Source organism: Lepisosteus oculatus, chromosome 3, assembly GCF_040954835.1.
Source record: "Lepisosteus oculatus isolate fLepOcu1 chromosome 3, fLepOcu1.hap2, whole genome shotgun sequence".
NCBI lineage: Eukaryota > Metazoa > Chordata > Actinopteri > Semionotiformes > Lepisosteidae > Lepisosteus > Lepisosteus oculatus.
The window spans coordinates 40,225,834-40,244,694 of NC_090698.1; the positions used below are offsets into that span (position 1 = coordinate 40,225,834).

General features: G+C 35.7%; 1 protein-coding gene across 2 annotated transcripts in view; it reads right to left on the reverse strand.

Annotated features, from left to right (window-relative positions):
- npr3 (natriuretic peptide receptor 3) overlaps positions 1–18,861 on the reverse strand; it is a 35,429-nt gene that overhangs the window by 15,311 nt on the left and 1,257 nt on the right. For both annotated transcript variants that reach the window (XM_015365371.2, XM_015365365.2), the window contains exons 2-3: positions 7,913–8,035; positions 6,990–7,159 (exon numbers count right to left, since the gene is read on the reverse strand). In XM_015365371.2, the coding sequence (XP_015220857.1) occupies positions 6,990–7,159; positions 7,913–8,035 (293 nt within the window). The remainder of the gene's footprint in view (positions 1–6,989; positions 7,160–7,912; positions 8,036–18,861) is intronic.

Consider the following 18,861-nt stretch of genomic DNA (forward strand, 5'->3'; position numbering starts at 1 on the left):
CTGGTGTACACGACAATCTGAATCTTGCAAATCACAAAGCACATTGTTTGAGAGATTTTTAAAAACAAATTCTCTGTGCTTTTCCATTTTTATTTCCATGTTAAGTTTAATTGCATTTTATTCTGTATTTTGAGTATAAGATTCTATGTCAAGAGTGATGCTGGTGCTTGTTTTGATTCTAGACCACCTAGGGCAAGTTGCCCACCCCACTACATTAATAAGATGTGCTGTTTGCCATCAATTTTCCTGCAAGGTCAGTTGAGTCTGTCCCTTACTGTCCCTTACTGTCCCCTGTGGACAATTACACTTTTAGGTTTTCACATGTGGAGTGCAATCCATATTTATGCGTGGTTTGCAGAACTTCTCTATTTACTGTAGTTGTTAGTGTGTTCACTCTCCTAAGGTCAACTGGTATTAACACAAATATGTCAGGAACATTATTTACTCATATTATTAAACTACAATTACTGAAGCATATACTTAGGCAAAGTCTGTGTGAATTGGGGGCACTAGGGGGCTGCAAATATACTTTTGATTTTTACTAGAGGATTGTTATGTGAGGCTCAACTATTGAATCCATTTAGTTTCCTAGCAAAAGAAATTTCTGGATGCATGTTGAAACACTGTTTATAGGTTCTACATTAAAACTATAAAATAGCTTCCAGGACTGTTATTATGTTTTGTTTCCTGCTGAAAATGATCCAGTCTACACTTGTGAAAGGATTATTTGCTTCAAGATTTAAAATAAGAGTAAAAAGTGCCTGAAGCTGAATTGGGAGCACATTGAAGGAGTTAAGGGATGGTCCCAGAAACTACCATAAAATGTAACCAAAGATTCTTGCATTATTAGTGCCTAGCTGGCTAACTGGAGACCTTCCTGTTCTAATCCTTGTAAATATATTTCTTGTTGCCATGATTACTTTTACATTTATTTTGGGGCAGAAATGCATTCTCTTTTAATAGCCCTAATGACTTAAGTTAGGGATAGTTATCCCCACACAAAAATATTGCAACAGAGCTACCTACAGGTTTTTTGTTTACACAATGCTCCCCCCTTTTGAGAAAACAGGATTTGTGTGGCAATTAAAAATTTGCTTTAGCTTCATAAGAGCTTTCCCTTGACTGGAGCATTGAGCTTCAATGTTGTGTAAGAATGAAGAATATGAAAGTCCTGTCAAAGCAGCCAAATCCTTTGTTTACACCATTGAAGTAAATGCAACAGATTTAACAATCCTTGATAATGCTGGGTGTGCAGATCTCTTTGTTATTCTTTCTCATACAGCTGTCACTGGCTTGGCAAGCTGGCACCTGACTTTCAGCTGAGTTTAAATTCTATAAGGTTTGCATTCTTGCTTCAGTGTTCCTAAGTAATCACTTGAGATGAAGGTCTTCAAAACAAAGACAAAAGGAATTCAAGGGTGACCCCACATTCATCACTAATCTAGTGAAATGGACTTGGACATTGGTATGGTAACATTGGTAATTTGGCCATTTCACTTCACTGCACCCAGCCACGATTATCCCAATAAAGAAGATCAGTCTCAGTGGTATCACATTTGTCTTTTATCGTGCTGTACATTGGGAAACAAAAAATAACTGAATATCAGATGGACTTTATCACTAAGGTTCTGTAACTGCTTCATTAAATTCAAATGTGTTTAAACAATAAAAATGAAAGAATGGACAAGCAGTGCAGCTGAATCTTTAAACATAGTATAAGTGTAAGTCGAGGTAAGAAAGTACATAAAAGTACACCATCTTAAGCCATCAAAATGCTTAAAATGGCCAATATTCTGCAGCATTTAAATGGATGAGATGATCTGCCTGTCAGGTAGAAAGGATTTAAGTTAACAATTTAAACCCAATTACTGGAATTTACTGTAGGTTTTGCCTCTAGGGCACACAAGTAAGAACACAACACGTTGTAGCATCATTGTGGAAGGATTATATCACTGCTAGTAGAAATTGTTCAGCACTGCTTCTGTCTCCTCAACTGTGCACTGCATTATCTCCTGCAAAATTCATCTTCACCAACAGTATATCATCAACCTAAAAAAAGATATTCTAAGATATATTCAAACAAATTAAAGAAAAATAAGAAAATTAGAGGGTGCCTTAATAACTGGCTGCTTTCTTGCAATTAAAAGTAACCTTTTGGTCTCTTGCTTCAGTATTTATGGTTCAAGACTATAAATTAGTCTTTTCATTAGTCTCAAAAACACTTCAAGGAAAAGCAACCAATTGTTCATCTTTTCTGGTCTACTTAGGCATCCCTTTAACCAGATGAATGAAAAGATGTGTTATTTTCCCCTGTGCACTTTTGCCCTGATGATGAGGTGCTACTTTCATTAATAAATCTAATTATTTCCATTATCTCACAGGATTGGTATCTGCAGATCCACAGACAGATTTAATGAGTTCTTTAAAAATTCTGGAAAGGAGAACAATTTTAGAGAAATATTTCAAGGAGATTAAAAATAATTCTTCCTCTGCTCCTACATCTCCAGCATTCCTGAATGAATTTAACAGTGCAATAATCCAACACACCCACCTACTGGTTGTCATTGCATATAAATATTTTGGGAAGAAGTTATTCACTGCAGAACTGTTTAGTATTTCTTACAGAAAAATCCCAAGTACAATCCTTATAGGTAATAATTTATACGTTTCTATGTTCTTTTTCACACTGAAAATGCTTTTTGCAGGGGAAAGACATGCAGAAAATAATAATTAAATAAATGCAGTCAGCAGATATTTTACACCAACTAATGTGTAGGTGTATTTTGTTTGAGTGGTAAGAAGAGTACCATTTCCTGGACCACGTCTTCACTAAACACATGTGTAATTTCAGTCACTGTGACTTATTGCTTGCAAATCATGTGAGATTAAACTATTAATTTATTATTAAGGTGTTATTATTTATTATAAGGTGTGCCTATTACGAGGGATTGCACTTTGAAACTTAATCGCAATCCTTTCCTATCCACTTATCTGTGGTACAAACATCAGACATATTTTTGCTCTAATACATAATGTATCCATAGCTGAAAAACATGCACTTGTTTGCTCTGAATTAATAAGATAAGCATATAGATCGCAACAGAAATAGATTATGCATTTTTATTGCCTGTGTTTAATTTATCAATTGGTAGTCTTTTCTGTTCGCATGGTACATTCCATTCAGCATCACACAGGGCTCTGTAGGTCATTTGAGGTATATTACAATCTTAGCCCTGTATAATTTATCATATAATTATTATTCAGCTTTGGGAACCATTTTAATTTTCAGTAATGTAGGTCTATACTGAAATGCATCTGCAGTATGAGCAAAAGAAGGACTGAATTTAAAAAATGTTATACACTGAATTCTAATAAACTGCATATTGAGTAAATAAAATACATTTAAAAAAAAAATCTCAATTGCGTTGCTATAAAGAACAGTTAAAGGAGAAAGTGAGATAGGGTGATATAACAAAAGAACAGCAATAATATGATGAAGATGATACCAAGTGACTTTATATTTCTTAGTGACTTTAGACCTATTTGTAGCATGTGACACTAACCAACTCAAGAATTGTATGTTAATGCTTTGCTTTGATTCAATTATGTGTTTTCCTTTTCAACCAAGCTGTTCCTTATTAATGTACATTATGTCATGATTATAGTCCCCCCTCCTTAAGGGTGCTCCAGCCCTTTCACTTTAGACTTAATTCTGTGCACCTGATCCCTTTTCCAAGCCCACCTTAAAAGCCAGGCGCTGACGCTCATCCTGGCTCTACATCTGGTTTCCGCACCGTGCGAGTCTGGGACCTGGAAGCCCTGGTCCCGTTAAGGTTTTAATCTCTGTTCCAGTTCCCTGTCCGCCGGTTCCGACCCGGTTCATGGTTTTAATTCCTTGTTTGGATGGATCACCTGGCTATGGACTTATTCTTGTGTTTTTGGATTCCCTTTATGGATTACTTCTGGATTGTTTGCCTCGGACACACCTTCCCCGTGCACCAGCGCACTTTGGACACGCCCCCCTGTTTTCAGCCCCGTATCCCTGCATGACATTTTCCTAGTGTTCCCCCACTTCTTTGGATTGTGTCGTCCACATAGGGTCCGGAAAGAACTGTTAGTTACACATTATACCTTGCACTTGATTAATTCCTAACTAAATCTTATGATACTTCTCAAAATCTTGGTCTTGGAAATGTCCAATGTGGAGCATTTTGAAGTGAAATCACGTTAGCACCATGTACGAAATTGAATATTTGAAAGAACTTTGGGTTTGCTGTTTTACAGAATATGCAATCATATGATTTGCCTTATTCACACCCTTCCTATGATCTCGCATTTTGTGAAATTGCACAACATTTTAAACTATATTATATTCACACCTGAATGCTCAAAGACCTTTAAGTGTAAGATTAGTCACAGTAAATATCTGCAAAAGCTAAAGATAAAAAACTTAAATATGCTAACTGCATAAGTATTCAGAACTGTGAAATCAATATTTGGTGCAAGCACCTTTGACAACAGCTACAGCCAGTCTTTTGGGTAATTTCATTGGCAGTTTCAATTTTTGCCCATTCATCTTGGCAGATTTTCTCAAGCTTTCTCAGGTTGTTTGGGGATCACTTACGGACAGCAGATTCCCAATAGGATTCAAGTCAGGACTTCAACAAGGCCACTCTAGGACATTGACTTGCTTAGTATTAAACCACTGCAGTGTGCTTTGGATCACTGTCCTACTGAAAGGTATTTTTTTGTCCAGGTTTTCTTCTATGATTTGCCAGAACTTTGCCATCAGTATTGATGAGAAGCAGCCTCATAACATCAAGCCACCACCACCATTCTTAACAGTAGGGATGATGTTGACTGAGGGATGCAATACTGTATGTTCCATTTGTATCAGATATACAGTATCTTTTTGCATTTAGACCAAAACATTCAATTTTGTCTTATATGACCTTAAACCCTTTTGCCACATATTTGCAGCATAACTTACAGTAGTTGATGTGTTGCAATCTCCATATGGGTTCGTTTTGTGGAGAGACCAGGATATTGTTGACCTACTGTACTGTATGTAGATTTTCTCACCTATCAGCCATTAAACACTGTAACTCATTCAAAGTTGCTGTTAGCCCCAGAGTGGCATCCCTTACTATTTCCTCCTTGCTCAGCTGCTTAGTTTAGAGGAACAACCTGATCAAGGCAGTGTCTGGGTAGTACCTTGTTAAGTTCATTTGTGCACCTAATTTAATTTAATTTTTGCCATAGCAAACAAATGTGAAAATTTATGAAATCACGACTTTTCCAAAGTTGTGCAAGGGTTTGAATACTTTTGCAGGGTACTGTAGATTTATTTCCTTGTACCTTTGTGTAAATCCCATTTTCATCTCCATTTCTTTTAATGTTATACTTTTAGTTCCTGTGTTTATACTTCAAGCCTGGCTCTCTTTGTGAGCAACCAGCCCATTTAAAGTACTGTACCTAGGGAGAAGATACAGAACTACATCTTCTCAAAAAACTGATCTTAATTGTTTTCCAATTCATTTCTGGAGCTATTGTTTTCTGGTTCCATTAAGACACTGAGGGATAATATTGACCAAATATTGCAGTTATCCTAAATGTGGTTTGTAGAGCAAACTAGAACCACCATCACCTTGCATTGCTTTTTCATCACCACTAATTACAAATAAGATATCAACTTTGGTGTCCATAAAACCCTGACTCAAGTCTGTTATACAGTATAATAACATCAGAACATCTTTTCATTAGGTAACATGAATTTGACATTCACAATAATTGTATGAAAGTAAGTGTGTTTCAAGACTTGTTCTAATCTTAAGAGAAAATAGCAGATAAAACAATATTTCAATATACAATATATAATATAATGATTCAGGTGGGTAGCAGCGTCAGCATGCATAGTCTGCAAAGGAACAAGTAATAGGTTTATTCCATGCTGAAAAGAGAAGAGAGGAAACAGAACGTTTACTTGTCCCTTTGTATAATATAATGATGATGATTATCCCTCTCATTTATTCATTATGTGTCATGATCATGATGAATTATAAATATTAAACAGAATTGTATTGATTTATTGTAAATTAAGTATTCTATGTGTGTACAGAAACCTTTAAAACAGAGAAATTGTAGCAAATACATTTAAAGTTCAACATTTATATTCACAAATGATTTAGAATCCTACAGCTAGTCTGCTTTTCATTTGTGTCAAATCTTCTAGAGGCCAGTTCTGTTCTTGTTTTAATGAATTTTCTCCCAAGTTTCAGACAGCCAAACATCCAGGCCTTTACTATGGCTATTAACCTTCAGCAGTCCATTCATCAGCCATCGTTTGTTTCAACATGACAGCTCCTGCTATTCCCTGTCACAAAACCTAGATGGCTTTTCAATAAGGGCTGACGTAAAGGAACAATAACCAAGGCGAAGCTTTAACAGTCTCCCTGGCTGGTAACTTCAAAACTGTATGGAACCCCTGGTTGTGCCATTCAGGAACACAAACAAGAGGGCTGCTGGTCTCTGACTTCAGGCTACATTAAGCTGTGTCTGCAACCGATCAATTACCCTTAGGAAATTAAACATCATCCACTAAAAGGCTTGTCTGAAACAAGCACAAACGTGGAAAATGCAGCCCTCCATCATTTGCATTTCATCTTCCCACAAGAAAATACAGCTAATTTTCATAAATAGCTTCTCATTTCAAATGAAATCCTGAGCATGCCTTAACTTAAGACTCTAATGCAGATGTTTGTCTTGTGAAAATATATTACACAATGCTGTATAAACAGTGCACTAGCACAACATTAGTTTCAATCATTTTCTTTCACAAACAACACCCATTTGCATTTCCTGGTCTAACAGTGAAATAAACAAATAGAAATGTTATGCAACGGAGATCTAGTCTAAAATAGAATGGTAAGAGTTGTGAAAATGACCCCAAATCAAAGCAGCCAAAGAAACCTGTTGTACAACTTACGCACATTTTCACCTTCTTCATCCAGTCCAACTTTCTGGAGTGACTTTTTCACCTCTACTGAGAAGTTTTCAAACTCTGGCTTGATACTCCTCAATAATGTCACAGTCTTGAGGGCAGCATATGCCTGCTTGGCTTCTGCATCATATTTGTCTCCTCTCTGCCAGGATCCATTTCCTGTACAGGATTGATATAGTGGTGATATATATTTTCTTGAAAATCAGTATACCCTAGGGGACACTTTGTTTTCAAGATCAATAACCACAGAAATAACTAATACTTTACACTGCATTGTAACAGTAGAATTGAAAAGTAACAGGACTATACAACATTATATTAAAAGACATCAAGAAAGAATGAATTGACCAATGTGGCCCATATGCTTTATGTCCCTGAATACCGTAAATATCAAGACGAGGTTTGATAACATATCGAAATGATCTAAACAAATCACGTGAAGAATTAATAACTGGTTCTGCCTTGGTGCCTTCTATACCCTTCATAAAAGGTACATGCTGTATGGCTGTCTCTGGTAACTGGCTCACTCATTTCTATTGACGATGTACTGTAACAAGTGGTGTGAGTAGCAGATTGAATTCTGAAGTTTACTAAAACATTTTGTCCACTCACTTGAAAATGTTTCATCACGAAGCATGATGATGACCCAAAACATACAGCAAAATAAAATGTATTTTAGTCTTAGAGTATTGTATCAAATTGAAGTTCACAATATACAGCATGTTAATGCTACTTCTCACATTCCTTTAAAGATTCTCTGAAAGAGTAAACTGTAGAACCATAAACTACTGTGTGTGACATTGACCAGATATGCACTCTTACTTTTAAGAGGCAGCGCTTTTCAACTGGCAAACAATATATATAATATTGCCTAAAAATATTTGCATATTGTCAATCAAAAAAGGAAAATACCATAAAATGAAGAGTTGAAGAGATCAATGTTGAAAAAAATGTAATTGCCGTTGGTCATTTTCCTCCGATGGGCTGCAAGCATGATCTCCCGGATTACGTCACTGCCAGCACACATTATAACAACTGCAGAAAAAGTTTGAAAAAAAAATTAGACACTGTCGAGACAAGGGAAGTAATGTAGTTGACTGGTCATGCTTTTGAAGGCCACTAAAATCATACATTCTTTCCCATGTCTAAGTTTCCCCTCTTTGTTTCATGAAACAGTGAAACACTCAAACAGCAAAAGAAAACAAGGAGAAAACTGGCATGCTTTTTAAAAATATTTCAGGTGCACAGAGGACCTATAATAAACACATTGTAAGGTAAGGTAGAAAAAAGCAAATATGGACCGGGAAACAATTCATTAAACTGTAATTAAGGCCCATATTTATAAAACTCTTAATCTGCAAAATATGAAGCCTTCAAAACCCTTAACCTTAGGAAAAATATATTAGACAGAAAATCTAAATATGAAGTAATATACAGTATAATATATAATATAACCATTCATGCACCGTACCGTGTTGAATGAGATCATAAAGATGAAATAATTTTCATCTGAAGTAATTTTTATCTTGGAATTCATGTGAAAGTTAAATTTTTGGATAGTCCAGGAAGATAAAGGATCACATTCATTATTACTATGATTATGGAGCATTGTTTTTTTTACTCTTTTTTTCAATGATACACTCTGGGCAAGATCCTATACATCATGGAAAGACACACCCACTCACACCAGGGCCATTATTACTAAAAGCCAATTAATCTTTCAGTATGTTGTTGGACTCTGGAAGGAAGAAGGAGGCTCACACAAACACGGGGGGAACATACAAGCTCCACACAGACAGCATCCCAGGTAAAGAACAGAACCCAGAGCCCCAGTGCTTCAAGGCAGAAATTCTAAGCACTGTGCCACCATACCACCCTAAAAATATACAATTTCCCTAAAATCTGTATTGTAATGACATTACAAAAACACTTTCAAACCAGGCAATGATTACTACAAGGGCATACTTTTTTCAGTCAATAGTTCTAAAGGAGATAAAATTATTTTTAACATTGACATATTGCACAAAATGTTGAACCACCTTAATTATACACACTGTACTGTATATTAAGGTTGACATGTGTACTTTGGTTCTTTGTTGAACTTTTAGCATTTACACACCTCTAAATACACCCCTGGTTTTAATCCAGGAATAAGAACAAATATATTTTCCTGCAGTAATAAACCCATTATAAATAATATAGCCCTACTTAACAGTAATGTAAAATAAACAGAAAAAGATTCTATCCTGGCAAAAAAAAAACTTTAAAATGTATCAGTTGTAATGTTAAATAAAATTTCTGTAATTTCTAGAAATAATCATGCACAGAAATCTGTAATTTGCAAGTTCAAGACTGGAGGCAAAGGGTACCAGTCCAATTGGCCAATGAGCACGGTTAGTAGTAATAATGTAGTAATAATGCTTATTATGAATGCTTATTATTATTATTATTGTATTCTGTAGGTGAAGCTACAGAATACAATTGCCTAAAGTATTTGTAAGTTTGAATCCTACACTGCCATAATCATGACCTTATACAGCCTGTTTACCTTTTTTAACAAGGAACTTTCTCATTTGATCATTTCTGGGGGTGCCTATGGTAGTGCTGTCAATACAGTGTTCTCATGACATCAGATAAGCTCCATCTCAACCAGTTGTGATTAGCCAGTTCACAGTATATAATATCCCTCTGCTTCAACTCTACACTGCTATTGGCACATGAGATCTAACCTTTCATCAAATTTTAGTGCTTAGCCCTACAGCAGAACTCCCTCAAGACTTTGTAACACAACAGGATATGGCACAGAAAAAAAAACATATTGGCAACTCGCTCTTGAATAACACGCCATGGCATGGCAATGAATATGTCACTAAACCATTAATTTAGGTTATACTGCTCTAAAAATGTTGGCCTACATCCTATATTGAGTAATTAATGAGCATAAGTAATGTGCTGCTCTAGACAGAAGTACACATGCCTGCAGTGTATTAGATCAGGGGCTCGGCAGTGCCTTATGAATGAATTAGCACCAACTACAGTGAATATGCATCTCTCACTTCCAACTCTGCAAGCTCATGGGCCAAAAACAAGTTCCAAGAGTCACCATTACACAGCAAACTGAGGACACCCTGTCTGACTGCGGTCCACTGAGCTGCAGCAACACTAGACCAATTACGAACCATGGACTGGGGAATTCCAATCTCAGACAAGAGACGACACAACCCAGCCCTATCAATGATCTCTGAACTACAGGGCTCAAACTTAACTCCAAGGATCCTTTGAGACACTAAGTAGCACCTAGAGTACATTTTTTTAAAAATCAAAACTTTAAGTAAACTACAATTTAGTACTTTACCATGTACTTTAGCAGTGATCATCAAACTTATTGGTAGAAATACTTTTATTCGTAATAGCCTCTTTGCGATAATTAAGTGAATGACACTGCAAAAGAAGCGTTAATAACGTAATTGTTTATGACAGAAAAATGAAAAGATTTTGAACTATTGGCAAGCTGCCCATCTAATTCATTCAGTATGATAAAATGGGCAGTTTGCCACAATGGGAAAAAAATAATTGACTAAAATAGCACAATAAAATATGATCCTCTTGCTTTATACAAAATGACATACCATAAAATGGTAAATTACCAACTCTTGTAACTGGGAGTAGAAGATAAACCAAAGCAAAGTATCACAGATTTCATCTGGTTCTTCCCTTGTGAATAAATAAATTATTATTTCCTTAAAATTGTTTAAGGAAAGTAGCAAGAGATTCAGAAAGTGCACACTTTTCAAGCAGTTTGAAAATATATACACTGGAATATTCTCTACAATCCTGCTAGCTATCCTAGCAGCTTCTTGAAATATCTTCACCTTGACTGGGACAAACTTCACTTCAGTTTTCCCAACTATGGCACCCTTTAATTAGAGAAAGCATAACACTACAAGCCCTGTTTTGATTTCTGAGTGATTCCATGGGGTAAAACTCCAGCCAACAGTATTTAAAAAATCTGGATTTTCCCTCTCTGTAGAGTACTGATGTTAGTTACAAATGAACTCAGGAATGCAAGGAACACACTGTCTACTTATTACTGGTTAAAATGTATTTTATGTGCTTTTAGATAAATATAAAAATATACTGTACGTGTATGTGCTAATAACGCGAGTATGCTAACATAGTTAATCTGTAGTGAAACCATGTTTTTTGTAAAATTTAATAAAGGTCTGAAAAAGTCTGCTTCAAAACAAACAGAACCACAAAAAAAATTCAAATCTTTATAGTTAAAACTGAACTTATAGGTCGTTACTATTATTTGTGAAGAAAGAGATTAAAAAGGTGGCATAAACTGCAGAATAACTCACATCTTTTAAATTACCTTTTAAGCTTGGTACAGCCAAGCATATAAGACAGTATTCAAAATGTGAAAAGTGTCTCTACATGAAAACAACTCTTATTTGTTTACTAGTTTGAAGCTGTTTTGTAAGTCATTATGAGTTTGATTTTGGTTTGAGGAACCCTCTATGTGGAGCCTTCATGTTACCCACTGGTCATTGTGGTGCTTCTGTTACAGTCCAAAAACACACTCTCCAGGTCAACTGGCAACTTTATATCACCACTAATATGCACATGTGATTGAATGCTCATGTATGTGTGCCCTGTGATGGACTGGTGGCCAACTAAGTGTGTATTCCCACTGTGCACTCTGTGTCTCCATCTATCCTGAAGTGGATGAAGTTGACAGACCACCACAGTGGCCCAGCAAGGAATGACATGTGTTATCATAGCTGCTAGACACAGTAATAAAGTAAAAACAATTTGTAACCATAATCTTCCCAAACATAATACTGAAATTAAGATGGAAATTTCCTTAAAGACTATTCATTTATTCTATAATGCTGATGTCTATTGTATAATTCAGTTTAGATTGTTTCGCTGTGCACATAATAAGATGTTATGAAAGCGGCACTGAGTTCCTAATGTATATTACTGAATGTGACATCAGTCCCTTCAAATCTAGACAATGCTGAACTCACCCACCAGTTGTGAGCCTGCCAGCAAGCTTGATCAACATCAACTTCAAAGCAGGAAAGCAGAGCTATACCATTTACTGCATACAGTTCATAAAGACCCTTGGAATACTGTATGGTACAGTAAGTCCTTCAATACTCAACAGCTTGTCAGTTGGTCTTTTCATTCAAGAGAGCACCTTACATAAACCCATAGAACAGATTGCAAGAAATTCTTTGCCTTCTCCTGAAGCTGATTATAAAAACAAATTCCATCCTTTCAAATATCATTTTTATCCAGAGTGTGCATAGCTCTATAGATTAATAAAATTACATTTTTATTCAACTTTGCCAGTCTGCAGAGTCACCAGTTTACAGTATAGATGCAGGGGTTTGCATCTATACTGTAAAATGATGTTCCCAACAAAATGTGATTTGTACATGACACATTTGGGAGCTTCATTTGCATTTTTTAAATATCTATAAAACTTTTTGAATGGTTTGTTCATTAAAAAATGAACTCATGCCAGTATTACAGAATATCATTCAAGAGAGTAATATGGATTGGATTTACCTATAATCTAAAAATGTTTTTAATGTTTTTAGCTATGGATAATTGCCCCAGTTCAGTTGAAGGAAAGGAGCACATACAGTACAAGGCGAAAATGTATAGTAAATATGTCACTTAGTACCCATAAATTATTAACTGTAAGAGATACTGTATGTTGTCTTTACAAATAATGTTGGAGTGGATATTCACAGAAAAACCCACTTTAGGGAGAACATTGGTATTTGATCCACTCTTTTTAAAACAGCTTTTAACAAATTCATATTTATATTATGAGTTTTATAGTTTTAATTGTCAACATTTTTTCACACTTTTTTCCAGCTTTGCAAAACAGTGTTTCAGAAGAACACATTATTCACTGCATTGTACTCAAGATGAAAAATGATTAGACCAAGAGGTGATCTGCACATTTTCTAGTTGGCAGAGAAAACATAGCAATCAGTTGCTATGCATCTTCTTTCACTGTATCACAGACTAGGTACTAGGAGCAGAGAAAGCTTAATTTTTCCCTCACATCAATGAGTGTTGCAAATGTGCATCAGAACCTCAAAGCATACATTGAACAGACACCTACAGAAGCATCTCATTTGATGCTACTACAAATGTTGCATACAAAACTTATATTTAATTTTCACATTCAAGCCCATGAAATCAATGGTCAGACTGTGAGTATTTCTATTACAGTAGGTCTTATGTAACAAAAAGGGTTTTTGTTTCCCTTTTTGTTACATAAGATATCTGCAGAAAACTTCATAACACACTGCAACACCTACAGCAGCCCTTTATCTCTGCAATTCCTTTTCTGCCCTTGACCAAGTTAAAAATATACTAAATGCATTTCAAAACAGTACTGATAAACATTTTCCCAAAAGCAATTTTATTTATAACTAAGAAGGTTCAGGTTTCAAAATAATATGGCTAATGTACCGTACAGTCATCCAACAGATTCCAAAAGATGTTCACATTAAAAGGTATGACAAATGGGCTATAGCCAACAGCATGCAGACATGGAACACAGACTGTTAAATAATCTGCAACTCTCTCATTTATTTCTAATTTATTTACCAACATTTCAAGTTTTTGTGGTTTGTGATTAAAAATAATATGATAGATTACTCAAAGGTATCAGTAAAATGTAATCATATCTTTAATCAGTCCTTTCCAAATGTATGTAACGATGACTTTGAAACAACCTCCTCCAAGGAAGAGGTAGCACAAGGAATATTTTCAATGAAGACACTTGCTAGGCTTTGGATAGTCACAGGTTGAAAATTATAAATATCCATCTATTTTCTAACCGCTTTATCCAGTACTGGATCATGGGGGAGCCAAAACCTATCCAAGTCCATCAAAGGCACACACAGACACAGACACAAATACACTCACACTAGAGCCAATCTTCCCGAACCAAATTAACCTACAAGTATGCCTTTGGACTGCGAGATGAAACAGATGGGAAAACTGGGAGAACATACATGCAGATAGCACCCACGAAATTGAACCCAGGGCCCAAACACTGGCAGTGCGGTGGCTCTGTGACTAAGGCTGTGCCCATGGCCAGCAGAGGAATCCTACTCCGTTGGACCCCTGAGCAAGGCCCTTAACCCCAACTGCTCCAGAGGCGCCATATAAATGGCTGACATGCGCTCTGACCCCAAGCTTCTCTTCCTGTCTCTGTGTCAAATAGAGAGCAAGTTGGGGTCTAAATAAAAAGACAAATTCCTAATACAAGAAATTGTACATGGCCAATAAAGTGACCTTATCTTATATTAACACTGAGATGCAGCAATACTAACCACTGCACCAGCATGAGACACAAAATTGTACATTTTTGTAGAAATTATTAACATTATTATGTGAAAAATGATATACATTTATATACAATATACACATGTGTACACATGTTTGGTGTGCTCAGGTTTTGAACTAAATTAAAGCCAGGAGAAGCTATGAAACAATTCAGTCACACTCTCAACAGAAATAAATTATATGATAAATAAGGAACATGACCGCCAGCAAAATCAGAAATACACGAACTGTGTTGATTTTTTTTTTTGCTCTAACCTTGAAGATGACAGGGTTTTAAAGCAAACTTTATAATAAGCATAATCCAATAATTTATTTCATACTACTCTCAAAGAGTACATTTTACCATGAGCCCTATTCAGATTATTAAGAAAAATCAAGTCTCTGGACATTTAATAAATTGTAATAAATTGTAATAAATTAAAGGGCTATATTAATTCATCCATAATGTATATAGGAAAAACATCCTTCCAACACATCATTATCATGCAATGCTGAAGAAATTAATGAATCAAAAAGGGTATCAATGTTGTTGATACACAACATTTTTGCTGAACTTCACACAACTCATTTAATAATCTTAAAAGCAACTTTGGTGTACTTATTTTTAACAATGTATACTGTTTAATGTTATTCTGGAATACATAAAGATGCATTTCTAACATGGAGGAGAAAATGTTGTACTTCATCATCAAATACATAGGTTAATACATTTTGTGATTAAATGTATATTGATAGTAAATGTCATTTTAATCAGTGTTAAGTATGAACACAGTGTAAATGCTGTGTAATAGTTCTTGGTCTCCAAGTCCTGCCCTATCAGTTCCCTGCAGCCATAACATTTGTCATGTGTGGTTATTCCTGTGGTTATTAACAACACAACAAAAAATTTACGAGACTGAAATAACGATTCCGTTGCCGACTGGAATTTTCAATTTTCAGCACACACTGTACCTTTCAGCATATACAATTTTTGCTAATGTACAGAGTAGCTATAGGTCCCTGGGTTTAATTCCTGGCATACTTTCTGTGTGAAGTTTGTATGTTCTCCCCAGTTTCATCCAGGTGATCTGGTTTCCTCTCACAGTCCAAAGACATACTGGTAGGTTAACTTCTTCTGCCAAAATTGGCCCAGGTGTGAGTTTGTGTTTGTGTCTGTCTGTGTGTGCCCTACAATGGAATGATATGCTGTCAAGGGTGTATCCTGCCTTGTGACCCTTGATTGCTGGGATAGGCACTGATTACAAAATATATTGTATTATATATTGTATTGCACCATGATTACAAAATATATTGTAATCATGGTAGCAAATAAATGAATTATGTCAAAAAAGCAAATAATGTGATATAAAAATCTGCAGAATTATATAATTATATATATATATTCTTCAGTATAGTATACAGTTAAATTTAGTAATGATCTGCATGTACGTTGTGTATGCAATTAAAATCATCAGATGGAATCTGGTATTACATCTTTGTTCAGACCATGCTATGATTCCTGTAATCTTTCCTTTCCTTTGTAAAAAATATAGCAAATATATCCAATTGTGTTCTAGTAAGTCAGGTAATATCAGTGACATTAGTATCATCCAGGTGGATGCTGCACATTGCTGGTAGTGGAAGGGAGCCCCCATTACCTGTAAAGCGCTTTGAGTGTTGTGTTCAGAAAAGCGCTATATATGAGTAAGCAATTATTTATTATTATTATTATTATTATTATTATTATTATTATTATTATTATTATTATTATTGTTATTATTATAAGAATACTACATCAGGTCATGATAAGCACAAATGCACTGTTTATTTACCATTCTAGTACTCCAACATATTATCTTAGTTTCAGTAGAATCTTAACGGACTTTAGCCTCCATTTTGACATTTGAACTAAAATTACTGTTATTTCCAGACCCTTTTTTTTTAATAATAACATAACTGAAATAAGAGCGTATGGTGTTGTCTGACAAAACTCGTGCAAAATCTGTTTCATGACAATTTCAGAAGCATTAAGTGAAGTGTGTGTAACTTTTAAGATGTGAGTCCCTTTCACTACAGCAATGTGATCAGGTTGCCATAATTGATCAACAACCCCTAAACTTATTTTGACAGCGTTATCACTGTAACTCTGTTGTATGTACTCTGTAACTGGAAATGTCTATATTCTATTCACAGCTTCTGTGTTCACTATTTTGAAGTTCTGGGCACTGAAATGACAGAAAGTGGACTTGTGAGTAGTCGAGTCAGGCTTCATTGGCAGGTGACACGAGAAGAACAGCCAAAATATTTTGTTTCTTCTGTCTGCTCTTCAGCATGGAATTATCCTTTACTTGTTCTTTGGTAGGTAAGTGTACTATAAAAATCAATCAAAATGTAAATTTTCACTTTAAGGGTTAAAAACCATCCATAAGTTCATCCTCAGCAATCTTTAGTAGGAGTCACCATTTTATTGTGTAAAAAACAATCCCTACTGATAGTAACCTATATTTTCTGGCTTGCAATAACTTTGAACAAATATATAATGTCTGGTGAAGGTTCTTGTCATGATTTTAAGTTCAGTATATACTGTATAACCATTTTTTTCCACTCTCATAATACTGTGGCACTTTTGGGTTCACATGGGTATGCGCCCTCACTGCTGCCGCCTCAGGTTGGCCCACCGCTGGGGACTTGAACCCGGTCCTCCGGCATCAGTCAACAGGGAACCAGCCGGCTAAGCTAAAGGGAGATCTCCCGTCAGCTGAGATCCCTGCTATTCACAGGGAAGGGCGGTGATGTCACTGTGCTGAAAAGCTGGCTCACACAACCTGTAATGTCGGCCATATGCATTACACTCTCCCCCGTTTAATTCGCCGTCCTCGGCAAAGGGCTATGCCATCCCGCTGCTAACACCAATGTAGTGTTTTCGGGTTCACTTGGGTAACCAGCCAGCTGAGCTAAAGGGAAATCTCCCATCAGCCCCGTGACTGAGGTCCCTGCTATTCACAGGGAAGGGCGGTGACATCACCATGCAGGCAAGCCGGCTCAAACAACATATGTGAGCCGTATGTGTTACAATACTGTGTATGTAGCATTCACAATAGGCCTTAGGTGAAATGCTATGTTACAGAACACATTCAATGCATAGTAGAAATGGAAACAACACGTGAATCAGAAATGATCTCATCAACCAAGAGAAATGAGAAATCCCTCACATTAAAGTAAAACTTTCTATATCTTAGGTGTTTCACACTGCATCATTGATATTAAGCTAAATGGTGATACCTATTCCGAACCTCTTTGCAATGTAACCATGAGCGACATGGATTTTAAAAAGGAAGCTATAATAAAAATAGGCTGGTATGTTCAAGACACAAATAGTAAATCCTAAAAATATTCGGTGATGTCTGGAAAAAGTAATGATGACAATAACTGTGCATATTTCTCTATCAAATACATATTGCACTCTGGACTTCTTAGTACACCTACAGACTATTCATTAAAAATGTATGATTTCTGTTAACCTAGCTTCAGTCTTCCTTGCTTTTCAAAAGATGCCTGCGTTCAGTTCAGGGGCTAAATTAAATTGTGTGGCTACCAAGATTAACAGTATCTACCATGTTGCTCTAGATACTAATAACTAACAGATTTACCAGAGGGACTCATCTTTTTTAATACAGTGATAATTAAACCTTTGAATGCAACTTGTAAATAAGTTGTCTTAAACAATTTGGATCAAATTAAATCATTTTTAATTAATGGCCAGAGACAATTTGCTTTTAAAATGCCCATTGGCGAGTTCCTGCCAATATGTTAAGTTCACAGAACCAAACTCATTAGTGTAAAATCAGAGATAACATACAGTAAATACCAAAATGAAAATTTGGTACAGTATGCTCTGGAATGTCAAGTGCGTAGTGGGATATAATGGATAGTAACCTACTCTTTAATCTATATTACCAGTATTGAGATACGTTTCCGTTTGCAACGGAGTACATAAAAGCGCACAGATGGCAGGACTTCATCAGTACATTTTAATAACAAAGCCAGTTGTATTCAGAAGCGTCTTCTTTTCTTTGGTAAAATTCTTTGTCACCAATCCACCACTCTCGTCTCCATCATTCGTCTCCTATTTTACCTCCCAAGTGTAAAGTATTACACAACGTTATTCAACAGCAATCTGCAGAACCCTAATTCTTTTGAATTTGTTTTAAAAAAGGATTTGTCTGTCTCAATGAAAGCAAAAGAATGAAATATCTTTAAATGACCAATTTAGAAATCTTACACATTTTTAGAAAATTAACAGCGGCGAAAAGCTCAGTCGCGGGAACCACAGTAATGTAAAAATAAAAATGCAATAAATCACCTCCAGAAGATTAAATGAAAATCTTTTCGGCTGCTTATCAAAGGGATTCCATTTAACATTATTTTGGTCCTCTACATAACACCAGGACTACTTTCTTGATATAAATACTGTATAGATTTAAAAGGGTACTGTAAAG